At 39.0% G+C, this 21,438-nt stretch overlaps 1 protein-coding gene across 1 annotated transcript in view; it reads right to left on the bottom strand.

Moving 5' to 3' along the window:
- The window catches only part of ZNF407 (zinc finger protein 407), a 375,101-nt gene that overhangs the window by 130,612 nt on the left and 223,051 nt on the right, over positions 1-21,438 (bottom strand). The window contains exons 6-7 of the mRNA XM_061131131.1: positions 18,725-18,808; positions 12,554-12,674 (exon numbers count right to left, since the gene is read on the bottom strand). Coding sequence (XP_060987114.1) covers positions 12,554-12,674; positions 18,725-18,808 — 205 coding nt within the window. The remainder of the gene's footprint in view (positions 1-12,553; positions 12,675-18,724; positions 18,809-21,438) is intronic.

The raw sequence follows: 21,438 nt of genomic DNA on the forward strand, positions 1-21,438 counted from the left end.
TACAGGAAGGCCTGCCCTTACAGAACTTCTGCCTGCAATAGTCACAAACAAACAACACTACTTTATAATTCAAGACATAAATATCAGTATATGTAGTAGTTTACTGTAGCTTTTCTAGTTGAAAGTTTTTCAAACTTAAGGTGATAGAATGGAACTTTTACAGAACCAAAAATACATTTCACAATCTTTCTGAGAGCCTAGGCCAGAATGTGATTTTACCTGAGACAATTTTATAATGTCAAAGAGACAAAAAAAAAAAAACTACAAAGGCTGGATGTACAATACCCACAGCTTCTGCATGCATGCCTGAGAGCACAGCTCATCCAGGAGGTTTGCAGACCTGACCACGTAACTCACGACATGCCCATAAATTGGTCCATTAGGGGCAGGGGTGGGGCTGCCATAAAATTTTAAATTTCTTAAGTGGCTGAAAGGAGACTACATCTCTCACATCTGCTACACCAAGGAGCTGGTCAGTAAGCTACCCGTCATAAAGTCAGACAGAGGAGGTGCAACAAACAGTAAGGCACAAAGTTTATTTTCTGGCCAGAGGGAATAGTGAGCTCCCTGTCTTTGCAAAGCTCTTGAAAGGCTCTTCCCAGACTCTCTTTTCCTTACGAAGCTCTCTGAGTTAAGTGTATATTTACAGAAGATTTAAAACACATATTTTATTCACGTTGTTCAATTGAGCCCTACCGAGCAGCATTTCAACCTACCATAATTCTAGAGCTTCGTGATCACTTTTGAAGAAAAACTTAAGAGAATCACTGATGACAAGGGGGCCACTGAGTTTATTTAATAACCTATGTCCATTTTTACAAAATTGCTCCATGTAATGCATTTAAAAATCATAACCGGTTCATTTCAGTCACCGCACACAATGCCTCCCTTTGTCCCTTGTAAGTCTCTCAAATGTCTTATTTTAAAGGAATATATAGTACTCCCGGAAGACATTTCCCCATTTCTATTCTCTTCGACTCCTGCGAGCCCTTGTTCTGTGTGATAAGGCAATCTCCTCCGGGATCGGCGCCGTGTAGTTTCGCACCACGAGTGACAAGGACTCGACTTGAATAACTGCTGTGCGCAGGTTGTAATTATGTCAGCTGGAGTGTTGAACAAGGGGACTGATTAATGGGAGCCCGGGCCCAGGCGCAGTCCCTATCAAAACCTCCACGCAGGCCAGCAGTGGGGACGGGTTAAAGCAGAAAGACAAAACATGCTGCATCGTCCATGATAGATGAATTGCTCCAACAGTCTTCAGGCAGATGTTCCGGGACAGTATAATATACAATTACTCTGCCTTATCACTTTCCCAGGGACAATAAAGCTTCCCCCTTCTATAGCTCATGTGAGTGAAGGCAGAATCCGTTTCACTTTTACAGCACCGACTCACTTATCACGGCGCCTTGATTGTGCTTTTACGGCTAAAGCAAACATATATTCCACCTTTAAACCAAAAAAAAGAGCCGTAAGAATAAAGCTGGAGCCTTGTTTTGAATCTCTTTTACATCAGAACACACGATGCTTTAGAAGGCTGTTGTGTTAAAAATGGATAGAAGGAAGGTAGTATACGTGTGTGTGGGTACGTAGTTGAAAACAAAGCACATACAACAAGAAGAAAGATTTGGATTGTGTAACTTTATATTCATAACGTTGTTTACACAGCTCACACGAAATCATTAATTGGGAGACACACGTAACTTTATGTGTGTGTGTGTGTGTGTACCTATATATATGCTGATACTGTCCATATATTTCCCAGGCACACAGCTCCTTGAGTCTGAGGGTACACTTCCAACGACACACTTACTCACTGCCACTCCTGGGTCGTGTCTTTGAGAACCTTCTTCCTCAAGAAAGCTGTGTTAGCCGATAGGACAGAAGCTGCCCCAACCGTTTCAATAACACATTGTAGCCAATGCTAAAATGAACCTACCTCAGGGGCACTACGCTGATCAATTCTATTACCTTTATGTACTCACAGAAATGGTGCCAAAAATTTATGGCAAGATGTCCTGAACTATCTCAATTTGCAAAGGGAAAAGCACTTTTCATTTTTAAAGGTGAAAGACAAGCTAAAACCAAATTCTGAGATGCAGCCACAACCCTCCTGTGGAACTGGAATTTATAATAAAACAAAGAAGCGAAAATTCCTATAGAATCAAAGGAAACCCAAACAGAACGCGAGTGAATGCAAAAGAAAAGCATGCATCAACCTGCGGGGCAGTATAGATGACTTATTTCCACTTTTTAGTGGTTTAGTGCAACTGACACCAACACTCAGCAGTTATAATCCGCCCTAAGTCATGGAAACAAATCATGCACCCTATCTCACCCCGCGGAGTGATATATTCGCTTCTCTTTCCAAGCCATACACACACTAACTCCCCTGCCGCATGGTCCTCATTATGACGTTTCTCTTGGTAGGACCATTCCAGTCAAGTTACACGTTTCTAGAAATATGGCAATTTGAAGAAAGTAGGGATCAATCTAAAATGGGGTGAAACAGAAGTTTTAGTACAAATGGACATAAAGAATATAATTAAAGCTGTGATTGGTAAGAGTTATACCATATTTGTGATTACTAATAAAGTCAAAAAAATGCAGGTAAAACAAACAGAAAGAGTTGTAAATACACATGGGGGTCATCACAGTAAATGCCTGTGAGATTCCACAGACTTCTGACATCACTAGAGGGGCCTGTTAGATGTGCCAGTCTTAGAAAAGTCCGAAACCATGAACAAAACTGTTTAAAATAAGTCACAGAAAAGAAGACACACTTTAAAAGATGACATTTAAATGACTGTTGGCTAAATGGTCACCCTCAAATGTGCCAAACAAAATTTTGAATTATATCTAACAGTCAGAACAGCACAATCTTTTGTGGAAATAAATTCTCCATAGAAAGCAAATAAAATCCCGGTGACTGGGTGTCCATGTAGGGGAGAGCAGAGCAATCCCATGACACAATTTCTGTGTTGTTTGATTCAAAACTCTGGCCACAACAAACCTAAATTTAGCACTATGCAGTGTCCCCAAATGTGGGAGCATTGTCACGGCAGTTGGGCGTAGATGTTCAGAGGTGTGAAGCTGGAGTTCTCCAATTCAAGAGAGAGGCACAGCTGATGTTTCAAAATTATTATCAGGGCCCCCGACCTGTCACAAAACCCTCAGCTGACATGGGCCATCTGAGTCGTTAGGTATAGTTAGGCATTTGTTCATTGTCACTGTTTCAGCTGGCTCTTTCACCGCGGCATGTAAGTATTTAAGTAAGATTTTAAAAGCAATCTTAAGCAAGCAAATGAAAACAAACACTCAGATACAACATGACTGAGCTTTCTGCTCTGGCTTCTCCCCGTGGCCTCACCTCTGACCACACGTGTGCCTTCTGCTCCTACCCCCGTGCTGGATCTGGGCTCCCGCAGAAAACCTCTGGGAGCTGAGGCAGGTGTCCTGTCCCGGGGGCTGCTTCCCGCTGCCCAAGGTCCCTTCCACTGCTGGGAGGCTACTGCCCCGTGTCTCCGATACCTGCTCTTTGCCCCACTGTTTCACCACAGGGAGATACCAATCGCATCAGTGCTTTCAGGTCCATGTACAGCAACACTGACCTACACATTTCCGGGCTCGTCTCCATGTGAGCATCCATGGGCCTTTCAAAGTCATTTCAAAGCCAACCCACACTCATCATCACTTTGCCAAAGGGATCTCTCTCCTCCAGGGGTGAGAACCTGGTGAGTGGCCGCTGCTCGCCGAGCAGCCCTGGCTGAGGCATCAGCAGGATGGCGTGCATCTTTCTGTCACTCGGTCCCCAAAGTCACCCACTTGGTCACCATGTTCGCCCTCCTAACAAGCGCTGAGATCAGCCTCACTCTAACCCATTATGGCTAGCACGTTGGTTTAAGGTTAGTCACTTATTACTTCTGCGTGCACCTTCACAGTTGTCTTTCAGATGCTCTCCCAACTTCTGCTGTGTCCCTCTCTGGCTCCTCATTTGTACCGCATCAGTGACTATTGCAAAGCAAAATATGAATATGTCAGTTTCCTCCTTAATATTCTCCACTATCCACACACTCACTGCCTTTGGGGTAAGAAGCAAAACACCCGGCATGGACTCAGCCCCCAGGACGTCCTGCCCCCATCCCCACACAATCCCACGGGCCCTACAGTTCAGGCTTGCTGATGGGAGAAGACAATCTAAAACCAAGCGAAAAACATAATTTGGGAGTGGAAAGTAGGGCAGAACTCTACTATTTATTAAAGTAAAGCTATTTGAGATTTTTAGAACAAAACAAATTTCTCAGATTTAAGTGCCAACCAATTTCTACCTCAAATAATTAAATCTAAGAGATTAACTGATTTACTTAAGCACAAGCAAGCACTAAAAACTTATCACTTTTTTTCTCTATGGAAAACTCTAATTTGTTCTATGACATTTCATGTATTTCTTAAAAGTTGTAACTCAAGATGAAAAAACACAAACAAGAAAGAAAGGACTGAGTATATTTAGCCAACTTGCTTCTCACAAGTAGGAAAAAGTCAACAGAGGATTTGCGCCACATCCTCTTAATTAACAAAAGACAGATGTGCGAGAGAGGAAAGATGTCATCTTGTCTTTACAGACATTCTTAACCTAAAGCCAAAACGTACACTGGTGCTACCAAGACGGCAGCATCTTACTCCACTCAAGGGCTCTGATGTCTAGAAGGCACGCTGATAGAGAAGCTTGCTCATATACACACTGCATCCCCATTTCCTGCTCATTCCAAGGTTTTCTTTCTCTTCTTTCCTTTCTTTCTTTCAGGATTTTTTTTTTTAAACAGTCCCTAGAGGGTCAATATTTCAGAATACGTTGAAACAAAGGATCCAAAACCAAAATGAAATAACTAATATCTTGGCATTCTCACTGAACTCATGACAGGTGGTAAAACTGCTATACATCTCAAAGGTATCCTGTTCTATTATTTTCTCTCGACTCCACAACTGAGTTTGTGAAATTCAACCACACAACTAGAAGGGTGTGCCTAATGTTCTTCCAACTGTTGTTCTAGATAATCCTGGTGATTACAGAGTTTTCCTAACAAGCTGTACATTGTATGAGCCTCCACTGCCAGGAGATATAGATAGTTACACTGTGAAGTGTTTTGTTGTGTGATAATAGCTCTAGTGTCTGAGGAATAACTTATTATGCAAGAGATTATTGCCCAAAAAAATATTTTCTATTTTTTTCATCTCTAAGGCCTTTCTTTCTACCACAATATATACAGATATATCTAACTACCACCCGAGGGACTGTCCATAGCAATTCCTTGTAGAAAGACCATCCCCAAAGATAGCTCTGGTCCTTCTATAATGACTGGATGTGGGATTCAGAGCCAGCAGGTTAAATAAACATGTTTATTTGGATTCTACTTTAAGAGATAGCAAAGGGAATGTATGGTCACTTTGTGTTCAAAACGGCTCTTCTAATTAATCTGTGATCTCAATGCCTATTTCAGCTACATCAACAAACAAAACAACTTAAAACTTGTGTGATAAACAAAACAAATTACCTGAGACTTCTCCCTTTTAAAGGCATATGAACCAATTTGTAATTTTTAATACTATGGAATCTATTTGTTTTTAGGTCTACAGATTTTTTTTATACATTTAAGTATAAATGTATAAGTATATAAGTATAAAACTCATTTAAGAGTTTTGTCAGATGAAAATTAAGTTACCAACAGTAACTAAAGGCCTGACATAAATACTGTGCTATATTAGCACATAGGCTTAGACAAAAATTTTTAAAAGTCTGTGTAGTTGGGTGTCTTAGGGCAGACAAGAAAAGTTTGAGTAAAATATGCTACAGATAAAAATAACATTAGTTATATACATTACAGAAAATACAAAGCCAAATCAAAACTACAGTTAGAACTATTCAGAATTTTTTTTTAATTCACTAACGAAACAGAAAATTAGGAGATACTTGTTCAGAAAGAATTTAACTTCTACTGAAACAGAAATGCTAGGAATAAAAAAATACATTTACATACACTCCGACTTTCATAATTAAGACAGAAAAACCTGAAAATACAATTATGTCTCTTGTTAGGGAACCGCTCAAAAGATGCCATGGAAACTTACAGAAACATCTACTTCCCGAGAAAGTTCACACCTCCGGAAAGTCCCACCTTGACACCTGCTAGGAGAATCTTCCTAACCAACATTTACGCTGCCAACGACCAAATTCGGTTCCACAAGCCAGCCATGCACTGACATCTACCTGTGAGTCACTGAACTGTGAGCAGGTGGCGAGAAGGAGGGGGCTGTCCGCCAGGACGTGCACCGCACACACAGCGCAGCAGACACATCGAGCTGCCAGGAGACACTGACCACAGACCGAGGAGAGCCTTGGAGTCTCATCCCAAGGGAAGTCTGCAGGGTGACTGGACTTGGAGGCTTTCAGCCGAGGACATGGTTCCTCATTCCAGTAATTGGATGAGCAGTCCTCTTATTTTAGAAGAGAACAGATCGAACCCAGGTCTCCCACACTGCAGGTGGATTCTTTACCAGCTAAGCCACCAGGGAAGCCCAGTAAATATACAGAGAAAGCAGACTTGATACAAATGAAATAGTACTGACTGGTATGTTTTATTTATTTCTGTTTGTTTTTGGTGAGAATATTTAAGTTCTACTCTCTTCACTAATTCCAAGTATTCAAAATACTTAATCACTGATTGCCATCATGTAGTACATTAGCTCTTCAGACCTTATTCGTCTGGTAACTGAAAGTTTATATCCTTTTACCCACCTCTCCCTCCTTCACTCACTCCCTAGCAATTACTTCTCTGCTTTCTTTCTTTTTTTTTTAAGATTCCACACATTAAGTGATATCATGCAATACTAGTCTTTCTTTGTCTGGTTTATTCCACCGACAAAAATAGTTTTCAATTTGAATTTTGTTCTGATATAACTAGGCTTTTGGCATCGGTTAAATTGCTTCAACTATAAATTTTATCTATTATGAATACTAGATATTTTCATTCAATTATTTTTAGGTAATATCATTATTCTTTAAGAACTTCAATGTCACCCAAAAGAAACAAATGCTACCTCTGATTGTTCAGCAAAAGAAACAAGTGCTGTTCATTTTGGTACATATAATTCCCCTTCTCTCTCAGTATAAATGCTGTTCTGCTACAAAGACAAAAACCTATTTTTTCTCCTTGGTATTATTCAGGGCAAACCCAAGTTGGACCCACCCACTGCTTCTCCATTACTGCCTATGAACCTGCACAGGAAGCCAAAGGAGAACTGGAACCCTTGGGGAGTCCCCCACAGGGAGGTGGCGATCCCTGCGGATAAGTCCTCCAGCCAGGATGCTATGAAGGGCAGAGCAATGATCCATCATACGTGAGGCCTTAGCACCTTCTTACTTAGTGAAGCGTAATACACGTGAAATGTTAAACGGTTTTATTTGACAAAAATTTTCTAGGACACACACACACATACTTCAAATGGTTGTGACAGACACTAAATTCTACCTAGTCCAGTCACATGTGTAAAAACTTAGCGAATTTGATTGTAAGAAACATTAAACAAAGTATTTAGAAGAGTAATGAAAGAGATGTTAGGGGATATCACAGAAAGCACATTTCTTGTTGAGACTCCACTACTTGGGTCAAAAGTCACATCAAACATTCTTAGGCTGCTCTCATCCAAAAGGAGTGAAAACTCTTCTTGAGATCAAAACCTAATATATTAACGATTCTATGGAATACATAAGCCAAGGGTAAGTAAGCCATCAAAGCAAGAAAACGAATCAAAGTGTATGCCCAAGTTCAGCAAAGAAAGAGGGGTAAATTGTTAATATGAGGCAGGAATTATAATTTTTATTCCTCAGCTCTATGATATGTCATATTTCTAACTGAAGTTAAAATTTCAAATAATAATAAAAACAGTGAATAAAATTAAAAAGTAGAACAGTAAAAAGTTTTTTAAAGTGTGTAACACTGGAAGTATTAAGGCATACAGTTGAGGAAAAATCTGTCTTAGGAAACAGTGAACATGTTCCAAGATGAATAACAGAGACGTAGTAAGTAAATGATCAAACTGGTGGAGTCTGGCCTCAACTTGATTTTCTTTAATTTACTAAATGACATTCAAAGTATAATATAAGATTATCCTTAATATTTTTAATACTGCAGACAGTATTTTGTGTTACATTTTATGACTTATCAGTGGTTTGTGCATTTATGGTTAATATGCATTTACTGCATTTTCTCCATAAATCTTAAAAAATGGAAGCCAATGAGAAGGTGAGTTTCATGTAAAAAAGAGCCCAATTATGGCCAACACAGTGCAAGTCATCTAATCTCATGTGAAGCTAGCACGATCAGTGAAACAGAGTGCAGCTCAATATTAATAAACTCCATGGGGAAATAAGGATTTACATTATTAGAAAGGGTACTTAGTATAATATATTAGAGTTTTTTTCTATTTCTCTCATTAATATAGAAGTGACAGTTAATATATAACAAAAAACAAAAATATAGAAAAATGTTAGATTGCTTCCAAGTTAATATAGGAAAAAATCTAAAGAATTTCCTGTATAAATAATATGGTAGAACAATGCTATGAGTCTAAATTTACACTTCAAAATTTTAATGAATACTAATTAATGGTTCAAAATTTTCAAGCAATGATGGAATATACTGATCTGTAATGGATTAGAATTTTGGATATTTCAAACAGTAAAAGCTTAGGAAAAGGGTACATGTTTACATCTAAACAGAATGAGATGTCATTGCCTAAATTAATAATGCAAACTTGAAAAATAGCCCCAGGTTCAAAAGACCAATTATAAAATTCTTTTGTAAACAAATCTGTATTCACATTTTTCTTGAATAATTATAACTACTAGTATTTCTCCACTAATGTTCAATTTATAAAATGAAAAAATATATTTTCTAATGAAATTTAAATAATACTTTCATTTCTAATGATGGCAACTTACCTGCAAATAAGCATTAGTAATGACAATGATAGAAATATTCTATAGGAATAACTTTTATCTATTTATATTAAGCAGAAAAAAATCTAAATATAAAAAAGTATTTAAATATTTCAAGCAACAAAATATTATGAAAAGGCAGTGAAAAGACAAATATGACCACATCTTCTCAAGAAATATGTGATCATCTTATACATATTTTTATTCTATAGAAATCACACATACTCCAATTTATTTACTTTGTGAAAGAAGATACTTTCTTTGTTGTTGTGAGGTAGACCTGGTAAGCAGTTTGTTCTTCCTATGCTGTACAGCTAAGACAGTCTTCATGAAGTTAACCATATGCTCATTTAGAAATCTTATTTTCATCAGTAAGGAAACAAAAAGATCTGCTGAAAAGCCTAGATTTCATTCACAGTCCCTAACTTTAAGAGTATTCACATATTTGGAAGTTTTTTTTTTTTTTTTTAACTTCTGGTCAAGTTAACTGGTCTTTGTCTATTTAGTGAAAGTAAATCTAACCATGTATGCACAGAAGATAAAACGACATACGAATAGAAACTGTTCAAATTATTTACTTCCAATAACATTCAATTTAAAAGGTTTAAATGAAGACAAAATCACCATTTTACCAAGGACTTACAGCATTTCGAAGGAAATTTGATAGTGATCACTAGACATAAATGTCCTGAGTGTTAATTCACAGGACAGTAACAACAGTCTTAGAATACGCCAGCTCCTCTTCTCGCCGGGCTTACAGAGGTATGGACTGGGTGGGATCCAGTTGGCTCAAACACACTGCTCAGTGGAAGTGATGCTGTTTCAAGGAGGTAACTCAACTAGGGGGACAAATAGTATGGCCTCAGCCTTGGCAAAAGTATAATACGATTTCACACCAAGAAAGCCTAACATACTTAGAAATATGTTTCTGCATACAGAGACCGAACCAAAACACGGTACCAATCAGCAAAACAAAATTCACACCCCCATCTTGGTACCAACAGCCTGAAATCATACTTCTACAAATTTCCTCCAAAAAAATCATATATTATGCACAAAGATCTAGATTAAAGTACTTTTGGAGCAAAAACCTGAAAATTGCATAACTGTCTAAAAATTAAGTTATTACTGTTATCAATCTAACTTGAGGCCATGCAAGTATTAAAATTATATTGAAGGAAAGAGCGGTTTTCAGACCAGGTCTTTTGAAAGTTTAAGGTATTTCAGCCATTACCTAATGATTGACTTTTTTTTAACTTGAAAAACTGTTAAAAGAAAAAATTCCATCATGGCAAGGATTATATATAAATTTGAACACACTAACAACCTTCAGGGCACTTAAACTCTTGCATTACCTCACTGAACAGTATCTTGAAATGGTCAGGTCAAGTAAAGCCTACAGCCACCTAAAGTCCCAACCTGAGATAAGAGTGAAAACAAGGGCTCTGGATAAGTGACCTCAGTCTGTTCCTACCATACGTCAGCAGCAATTCTGTAAACTGGTACTCAAACCACGTGTCTTTCACAAACGAGTAAGAGGCTGAACGACCTCCAAGGAGCCCAAGTTCATGACTACCCAGCCCTGCTGAGTGCTCCCTCCGAAGTCACAAACAGGACACGGAGGTTAATGCAACAGCAACTGTAAGCAATAACTTCTCCCACTGGAACACTTTCTGCTTATCAAGAGTCTTCTATGGTATTTGTCAGTGCTATAGTAAGTGACTACTACAGAGTGCAGCTCTGAAATCTCTAACTGGTAGATCCCATTTTTATCTATTTTATATATGGGGTCTGTATAAGATCGTGTCTAAAGTAACAGTTCTGCAACTTAAAAATTATAGTTTGAAACCACAGTTATACAGGATAAATGAAACAAGGTGGTTATACAATTTAAGTGTGAAAATTAAAATTGATCATGAAATAAACAACTAAAAAAAAAAAGAGAGATTCAAAATTTAGACATAAAGTGCCGACTGAAAGAATAAAATCCTAACAGCTAAAAGTGATAATCACGGACTCAATGGACATGAGGTTGACAAACTCTGGGACATAGTGAAGGACAGGAAAGGTGTGCTGCAGTCCACAGGGTTGCAAAGAGTGGGTCACAACTTAAGAGACTGAACAAGAGTTATAATTAAGGGAAATTTTATATAAATTTGTAATTGCTTCCATGTTTTGTAGAAAAGGCAACTACAACATAATCTCTTTAATAAAATAAAATAGCATTTAATACAGCTTGCTTTTTAAAGAAGTCATATTCTCAGAGTCTTAGAATTTCTATGCCTATCTCTAATTGGATAAACATTTTACCAAATTTCAAAGATACACCAGTTTAGAGTTAGGTAAAAAACAGAAGTGACAAAACATGGAATAAATGAATAATTGATGAATGAAATAAGTCTGTAATATCTCTATACTATTAGATGACCTTTGACATAAAACTTAATGCAATAATGAGGCTAATAATGGAGATTGTGGCAATATATTTACTGAATGCACAGGCTACATCTGCAGGAGTAACAAAAATCTATGTTTTTACAAAGTCTGCAGGTTAAGGTAGAGATTCTAAAAAGTCACAAAGGCAGGCTGCACTGAAGAACTGCCCTCAGTGCTTCCACATCTCCATGCACAACGGGTCCATGAGACCTCCAGCCCCACAGTCTGGCTGATGGAGGCCCTAGGAAGATGGCCCTCGGCTGAATGCACACCCCGCGATGTCTCACAGGCCACAGTGAGCTCAGAGCACGCTCACAGCCTCCCCGTGTGATCCAGTCACAACCCACATGTCCACTGCCCTATCCCCACGCCCTGGTGGCATGGAGCTTGTCACAGAGTAAAAGGGTCACCCCCCACTCCTGCCTCTGCACACCTGTGCCCTGCAGCCTCCGTGAAGTCACTCTGCAACCTGGCAGACGACAGCCACTGAGGCCTTCGCGAGTGGATGGAGCACTCATCACCACCATGCTCTCGGCATGCTGAACCACCAGCATCCATGTGGAACACTCAGGTGTCTGAAAGTTCTACATCTTCTAACCTGTGGCTGAAAGACTCTCTACTCTAGCAGGACTGAGCTTGCTCCTTCTCTATGCACTCCCCTGGCCTTTTTAAGTGACACCAAACTCTACAAGCATTTACAAAACATTAATACAAGACGCCCATTATGCTACAATACCCTTAAAGGCAGAAAACATCTCTCACGTTATCTTCACTGTCTAAGTGAGTGCCTCACTCACAGTAGCTGAGATGCCATGGGTGTTGAATTGATTGGATGGTTCCTTACTTTGAGCAAAGAAAGAAAACCACTTGAAAGTCAGGTGCACCAATGGATTATAAAACCAAAATGTTAAGATTATAAAAAATGTAAAGAGAACTTTACATTTTTAAAGAGAGTCACCAAAACTACGTGGTGTGATAAACTCCCAACATAATATGCAAATCATGTTTAAATCATTGTAATTCATGCTAATCAAAAAAAACAAATTCGCTGATGGTGACTTCAGCAGGATTTTCCCCCACCATGATGCCTCACGTGACTACACCCGCTTCACAATGACACGTTACCTGTAGTCACACCAGGGGCACCTGTAGGGCTTCTCTCCTGTGTGCACCCGCTTGTGCCGCGTCAGGTGAGACTGCGTCGTGGAAGCAAAGTTACACTCGTCACATTTGAAGGGTTTTTCTCCTGTAATAAATCAAGAAGGGTTGTACATTCCAATTACAAAAATTGAAAATGAAGAGCTTAATCTGTTATTGACAATTGAAAAGACATTTTTTTCCATGAAATTTTAAGATCACACATATGTAGCATTGTTGAACATTTGTTTGTAGAGTAAGAAAGAAGATACCATTTATTTTTATTTCTCTATTAGAACAGAAGGAAGATACAGATCATGTATTCAAACATAACTTACACAAATAGGAATCTAAGTTGCCTAATCTAAACAGAAACGCAAAGTACTCATTCATATAAAAATATAAATATCTGGTTTCACACTGGAATTTGGAATCCTTTAACACACTATGTTAGATTAGAGCCATTATAAAAGTTTCAGTGAGCTTAAAAACCACAGAAAAATATGTAACAAAAATATACTTTGAATACTCAGTGTAAAACTTAACTAAAATCCTGAAATTAAATACAAAGAAAAAATAAAACCAAGCTACAAATGGACACCAATTTAAAAATTTTTAGAAGTAAAGAGAAATTACAATTTACTAAGTTGAGTAAAGAGGCCTCAAAGAAACATTTGACATAATACTTAACAGCACCATAAACTTCCTTGTGTAGACACACCAGTGTGTGTGCTAAGTCACTCAGTCATGTCCAATTCTTCTGTGACCTCACGGACTGCAGCCCTCCAGGTTCCTTTGTCCATGGGATTTCCCAGACAAGAATACTGGAGTGGGTTGCCATTTCCTCCTCCAGGGGATCAACCCAGGGATCAAACCCTTGTCTCCTGGGTCTCCTGCATTGGCAGGTGGATTCTTTACCGCTGAGCGGCCACAGAAGCCCTTAGACACAGCAGCTTCATTTGCAGACACAGTTCAGCCCTGGGGTGGTTAAGGCCTGCTCAGGACTCACACCTCTCTGAATGATACCTTTTTCTCCGCACACATAAACTCAAAAGAAGTCAGGTCTGATCAGTTTTTATAATTTCACTAGCTACACTGGCTGGTGAGTGCCTGAGATGGGTGATTTCATTTTCATTAGTGTAAATTTAAACTTAAAAACTGATATTGAACTCACTTGTTAAAAAAAATGTTTTAAGTCTGGAACAGCTTGGGAAAGAGAATATACTTTTCAATATGTGAATTTCATCATAACTTAAACAGGGATAATGAATTTTAGAGAAAAAATTGGCCTCTGTCTTGAGATGTGCTACAAGTGCAAAATACACACAAAATTTCAAACTCCTGGGGGGAGGGGGTGGTGGTGGCACGGGGGAGATAAAACAGGAAAGAACATTATATTGACTTCATGTTGAAGTGATAATGATTTACATAGATCTGGTTGGATTATCTATTTATAAAATATAATTTCACCTACTACTTTTTCCTGTATGACTACCAGGCAACTTAAAAGATGTGTGAAACTCACATTACATACCAACTAGAGAAAACCTTACCGCCTCTTCCCCAAAATCACAGTTGTGATAGTCACAAATGCTCTTGTCAATTGACGGTTTTCCTAAGAAACTTTACACATCAGTTCATTTCAGTTCAGTCACTCAGTCATGTCTGACTCTTTGCGACCCCATGAATCGCAGCACGACAGGCCTCCCTGTCCATCACCAACTAGGATGGATTAATTTTACATATATTCAATACTCGACTTATTTCTCATGTTTTCATTAATAGTTTTATAAGTATACTAGCATATAGGAAATAAGCGATGAAAGAACTTGGTTTACAATTACTCTGCATCTATTTAGCCAGCCAACAGCTCTACGTCTGCTTGAAAATCAAGAGTGTTTAGAAATACATCCTACATTCTCCTGTTTGTATGGCCCTGTTCATAGCTGTGGAATATTTAGTGAATGCATACACATTTCATCTGACGGTGTTTTGTCTGTCACTGCAGCCCAGGGCAGTAGTTAGAAGAGACAAAAGGACTTTAATCCCAATTCAGGTTTCTTCATATTTCACTCCCTACCTGCTAACCCCTGAGCAAGACCAGGAGGATAAGACACCAAACACAGACAATAGTGAGGATCAAAGCAGTTAAAGCACAGGTCAGACACTTGGCAGGGTGGCCAATAACCAGTGCTTTCACCGTTACTGGGTTTCTCTGGTGGCTCAAACAGTAAAGAATCTGCCCGCAATGCAGGTGACCCAGGTTTGATCCCTCAGGTGGGAAGATCCTGTGGAGAAGGAAATGGCAACCCACTGCAGCAATCTTGCCTGGAGAACTCCATGGACAGAAGAGCCAGGTGGACTACAGTCCATGGGGTCACCAAGAGTTAGACACAACTGAGCGACTAACACTACACTTCTAGGTCTGTCATAGCTTTCTTTCTAAGGAGCAAACATCTTTTAATTTCAAGGCTGCAGTCACTGTCTGCAGTGATTTTGGAGCACAAGAAAATAAAATCTGTCACTGTTTCCGCTTTTTTCCCATCTATTTGCCATGAACTGATGGGACCAGATGCCATGATCCTAGGTTTTTGAAAGTCGAGTTTTAAGCCAACTTTTGCACTCTCCTCTTTCATCCTCATCAAGAGGCTCTTCAGTTCCTCTCCGCTTCTTCCATTAGGGTGATGTCATCCGCGTATCTGAGGTTGCGGGTGCTCCTCCCGGCAATCCTGACCCCAGCTGTGAGTCCTCCAGCCCGGCGCTCTACACGGTGCACTCTGCATGGCAGGTAAGTGAGCAGCTGACAGTGCACGGCCTTGTCACGCTTCCTTCGCGGCTCTGAAACACTCCCGTGTTCCATGTCCAGTTCTAACACTTGCTTCTTGACCTGCACACAGGTTTCTCAGGTGATAGGTAAGGTAGTCTGGGATTCCCATCTCTTTAAGAATTTTTCACAATTTGTTGAGATCCACACAGTCAAACTTTTGCATGGTTAATGAAGCAGAGTAGATGTTTTTCTTAACTGTAATAATTTGAAGATCATACGAAACTGACATTGTACTGCAATAAACTGTCTCTTTATATTTAACTTGACAACACAACAAATTAAACTATGTATTAGAAAGCTTGAATAATCCATAAGCTGACAGAGAAAAAATATAACGATCTCAAAATAAACTACATAAAATACCAAGCTTCAGCCACTAAGGAAAGGAAGACTTCAGCATGTCTGGGCTCTTGACAGAAGAACTCTGTGTCCATTTACACAGACTACAGTTTATTCAATCTATACGTAACAGTTAATCTATAACTCACTGATTCTATTACATGTTCAATACTATTATTGGAATATGCCCATCAGGATCTTTTTTTAATCCAGAAATAATCATTTCTTCTGGAAATTTCAGGTAATTTCTTCAAGAAAATATACTTCAGAAATACAGAAGTTTGTTAGTCTCAATAGACAGCTAAATGAATAAGTAAATCAAACTCAATTTCCAGATTGTAAAATTTGAAAGAAAATCATACAAATTTTAAATAGGAATTTCCATTTGGTAATATCTGTGAGTTGCATGAAATAAGACAGGTGCAATGATTAACGAAAAGTTTCTGATGGACTCGTCAAACTGATTCAGTGCACTGGGAACCGTCCCTCTGAATTCTCTGTCATTCTAAGGCCAGAAGGATCAATAAACCTATGTGTGAGATATTAACTACTTGAGTGATGCTATCTATGAGTCCACAGGGCTCCCTGCATACATTCTGCTGGTGTAACTTCCTTTCCGCCTGGTTCCCTAACCTAAGAGTTCACGGTAGTTTAGATAGAGTCACTTTCCTTCTTTCCTGGACAAGCAGTAATCCTGGGCACAATCACCATCAAGGAACAGCCTGCATCTGAGGCTCCGGTGGCAGAGAGTAAAAGGACAGTGGCACCAGAGTGGCTACAGACCAACAGTGGTGCCCCTTGTGTGCCACCCATCTGTCAGACAGGCCGGCCCTTCCCCTGGAAGTTCACCCTACATTCCTTTGGGCGGGCTAATGGTTATTAAGCTGGCCAAGACTCTTCAACTACACGTGAGGATCTGCTCCTGTGCCCTTGAATCAAGGGCCTCTGACAGGTGAGAAAAGTAAATCTCGGAATGGAAGATGGTTTGTGTCAGCCCCCTGGACAGCCTGTATTGCAGTGGGGAGTTATTTACGCCATTTGGAACGCTTTTGATACCTACCCCTTTCCAAGCTGATTGTAAGTTGGGTGGGTACTCTGTGGTAAAAAGGTAAACCATGTCAACGAGGACTACATCAGAAAAATACAGATTTCAAATGAACCAAACCAATCTGGCCTTGAAAAAAAGAAAAAAAAGTTGTGTGTTGCTTACATATTATAAATCCAGCATAAAAGCTGAGGGCCTGGACTGAGTTGTAGTAAGCTGTCTGGCTGAAGCAAAGAATCTTAAGAACTGACTTTGGTATTAAAGAATCATGTTTGATTTGTGCCACAGAGGCAGATAAATGCCAAAAAGACAGATGCCTCTGTCTGCGAGACATTGTCCTATATGGTATAAAGTTAATAGCAAAGTAATAAGGAGCCTCTGGACCTGACATAAAATATAAAGTTGTGCCTGCTCGATGCAGGTTCATGATCGATCACCAGTAAATGCCTGTGATCACAGCCTCACCAGCCCCTCTGCGGGGGAAGAGGCGGCGTGGCCATGCTGGTAATGGGCGCACAGGGGGTCCACGACCCCCAGGGCCACGCCAGGGTGAGGCATCAGCATGGCAACAGCTCAGGCATCAAAAAATTCAAAACATTAAGAATCAGAAAACCCCACATGAACACACTCTACCATAAACATTCTCGAGTTCTCCCAAATAGTAGTCAAGGGTGACTGCCATCCATTGGGCTCTTCCGCCATCTCTTACACTGAATCTCTAAATCACTGGGTTCAAAAAATGCGATCATACCTCACGACTGTAAACTTAAAACAGAATTTTCTGTTTACAAAGGTTGAGTTTTCAACATTATGTTAACATTGGACATTTTTCAACTCAATAATAGCCCTTATCCCATATAGAAATTTGAAACATATAAACTTACTATCTAAAAGGAATGGCTAGCATTAATTTTCATTGATCTTATAGATACCATAATGGGCATTAAAGCACCTGTAGCTAACTGTTATACATATCAAGGATCAAAATGCACCATAAACTACGTATTTCATATATCTTAATTTTATGCCATTTTGAGTATAACTACCAAACTCCACCATTCTCACAGTACCCAGTAAAAATCTAATGCTAAGTTAGAAATTCTATTACTGTATGATTTATCATCTAAACTAGAACACTTGTGAGAGTAAAAAGTAGTTCAACTAATAGTTACGAGGGACATCACCAAAACCCAGCACTGTCCCAGGCACGTATAATTCAGAAGTTACTTGTAAGATGTATTACAGCATACCAGTAGGTAATCAACTTTAATAAATGTTTAAAATATTTCATCCTTATGTGTTCTTAACCCAAAGCATTTAGTTTACTTTGTTGAATCACTGCAAATGATCATGGAGGGGGAAAAAAGTGATTTATCTTCAATGTCCTTAGCTATTTAAAGTTGCCTCTTCACTGCTTTCCATTCTTAATCGCAAAAATACCTCAAAAAGGACAGACCTACAACCACATGTGCTTGTTCCAACTGGCAGAGGGACTGCTGGCTACAAGGTCAGGTATTTAGGGAGGCCGAGACACAGGTGGGAAGGCAGGGTTCTAGGTGAGCAGGTGAGAAGCGCCTAAGAGGTAGGCTGAGCAGGAACACAGACAGGAGAGACTGACTGAGAGGAGGCAAGCGTTGAGAGGAAAGCAGATGCCCCGGCCTCACACAGCACCCGAGGCAGGCTCCTGACCACAGAGATGTGTCTGGGATACCCTCAGACACTCTTTCCCTCCTGTTTAACCTGAACTGACAGAGGACACCTGATCCCCCAAACTCGCAATAGGCCTACTTCATAGATATATAAAGGCAGATGAATTAAAATCTTATTCAAGCAGAATTTTCAGTAGACCCTCAAGTACACAGATTTACACAAATCGGGAACACAGGCTGTGGAGGGCCGGGAAGGAATGCTGGGCCCAAGGGCCCTGGGGCGGGGCAGCCACACTGACCTGTGTGCTGCCTGCGATGCTTGGTGAGGGCGTGCCGGGTCCCGCCCGCAAAGCCACAGAGGTCACACAGGAACGACTTCTCGCCTGTTGCAACAATAAACAGATGAGGGACTGCGGAGGTCACAGATCATTAAAACATATCTATCAAGGCTTTCAGGGTTACTAATTCCTCCAATCAAATGTTTCCATGTAAATATGTCAAATGGGAATGAAATTACCACTGCGGTTTATTGACTGTGATAAAATCTGAAAAGCACCACTGAACATAATTACATACTTGTCAGACCCATAAAAATTAGCTTTATTATCAATGGAATGGTTTTGTACAACTTCATTTCTGGTAGATGTCTTCCAGATGGGGCTGCTTTATGCACTTGAACAGTTTTTATGCATATCCTGATTTTTTACAATTCCCATACATCTGGCCTTTCTGGGCTGACTAAAGATTGCTTGGAATGGTTAATATACAGTATACATGATTCTGCTTAAATAAAACATATTGAATTTTCTAACAACTGAAGGAGATTGAATCGGTTTTACCCGAACCTGAGTCTTCTTTAATAACTTCCTACTTAAAAATATGAATTAAATGGTTTCTCCGAATATATTGAAGATCCCAAGGAACAGTAAAATCTACATTACTCAATACCAATGGCAGTTCAGTGCTGTTTATGTTTCTTGAACTTTCATGACATAAAAAAAAAGGAAGTCTGGGGATTGTTAAAGAAATTGTATAAAAACTCCTAACATTATCTTTAATGATAACTCTTGACTGGAAAACTATTCAACAATTAGGGACACATTTGGTGGACTTCATATTAGTTAAAAATGTATACAAGCTCATTTTTTAAACCATTTTATACAACGTAACATTCTGCCCTGCAGTTTATAAATGCAACCTCTCTCTCTCTCTTCTACAGTATATTCAAGCAATAAGTGCTGTGGCACCTAGGCAGTCCAGCCCAGAAGGCTCACAAAGAAGAGAAAAGGAGAAGAAAAACGCTAACCTTGGAAAGACAGGGTCAGTGAAATTAGAAAATACATTTTGAAAATAAAACAAATCATTTCATCTACTTTACTCATTCGGATATTTAATGCAACAAGTCTTTCAGGGTTTGTGCCCATGTCAGCCTGCTTTGTTCTAAAGCATTTAGGTGTATCACAACAGAAATCTAGCTGGAGGTGTTTTGGAAATAGTAATTGCCTTTTGAAGGTCAGAAAAAATAGTAAATACAGGAAGGCAGAGTAACTTCCGTAATCAAAAAGAGATTTCCCTTTACCTAAGAGCAATGCTAGCTTCTCTAATTTAAATAAACATGTATTAATAGAGTTTTAACCAAATAATGCTTAATCTTATTTCCCAATGGTAAGTTAACATACTCATTGTTACCATTTATACAATAAAGCTGAATTTAGGCAAGCCCTTTTCCTATCTTTACTTCCCTATTTTGAGGTTAAGTTTATTCCTTGGCATCATTATATCAATATAGAAAAAAATAATAGAGGAGATGGGCTGTGAAGAATAAAGTTTAATTACAATCATTCAATTAATTATTTAATCAATTTGAAATATAAATCTTTCTAACTAGCTATATTATCAATTAAATAACACTGAAAGTAGATTTTTTTTTTAAATCCCAAAAGATAATTTGCTCGTTAATATTAACATACTACTCTTCATTGAGGCAAAGTTGTTCTCTACAATGTATTCATCACCACTTGTGGGCATTAACCCTTTGTGAGTGTGCAGAAATATGTGCACTTCGGTTCACACACGCACATGCAAGATCAGCACATCTGGTGGCGTGTGGCCGAGAAAAGGTTAGTGCTGCACAACCCAGCCAGAAAATCCCTAACGAGGAAAGAGAACCCTTATTATTTCTGGATTTGAGAAGACTATGATTTCTCTCTCTCGTTTATGAACTTATTTGCAATCTACATCTTTCTTATATGATACAAACACTAACAAATGCTCAAGAAATGTATGTTCTTTACAGCTGTATGTGCTGCATGTTTATGTTGTTTTATTTCCTTCCCTATTTTAAAACATGTATAGGCACAAAGACAGAATTATCAATTTTCCATACAATTTGGTTCTAGATACATTAGTGACCTTGATTTTCTGATGTGTAGGATTTTATCTAGGTATTAGACTGCAATGTATTGTATGTCATATTTACCTTGGTGGTTTGATTTGTCTGTCATTCTAAATTTAATTTGCACTTGCCCTATTTTTTTTTTTTTTAAGTGGGTAAGGGGAGTTAGAGTTGGATAGTGGGGCAATAGGATATTTTTCAAGAAAACAACTTTAAGAAAAACCTAAATGTAATAATATACTCAATATAAAGGGGATTCAGTTAATATGCCATATTTATATGCTAGCAAATTTAATAGGAGACTTTTCTTAACAACTCAAATTAGTTTCAAGTGTGCCATTTCACATTCAAATGCAGAAAGACACGGAAACCAATCCTTTATTTTCTATTAGAAAACAGCCACTGTCCCCTATCTCTCATTATAGTGCAGACTACAAGACCTAACAACAAAAATCCATATTATTGATCCAGCCAAGTCTCCACAATTATTCTTTAGAAGGAAACGCCGACGATAAATTACATCTGCACTGGCTTTTCATCTGCTGTTCGATATAAGTGATCTCTCAGGGCAGGCTGGAGACCTTAAATCGTCAACGCCCTTGTCAGGGAAGCTAAGGA

This window comes from Dama dama, chromosome 27, assembly GCF_033118175.1.
Source record: "Dama dama isolate Ldn47 chromosome 27, ASM3311817v1, whole genome shotgun sequence".
NCBI classification, from domain to species: Eukaryota; Metazoa; Chordata; class Mammalia; order Artiodactyla; family Cervidae; genus Dama; species Dama dama.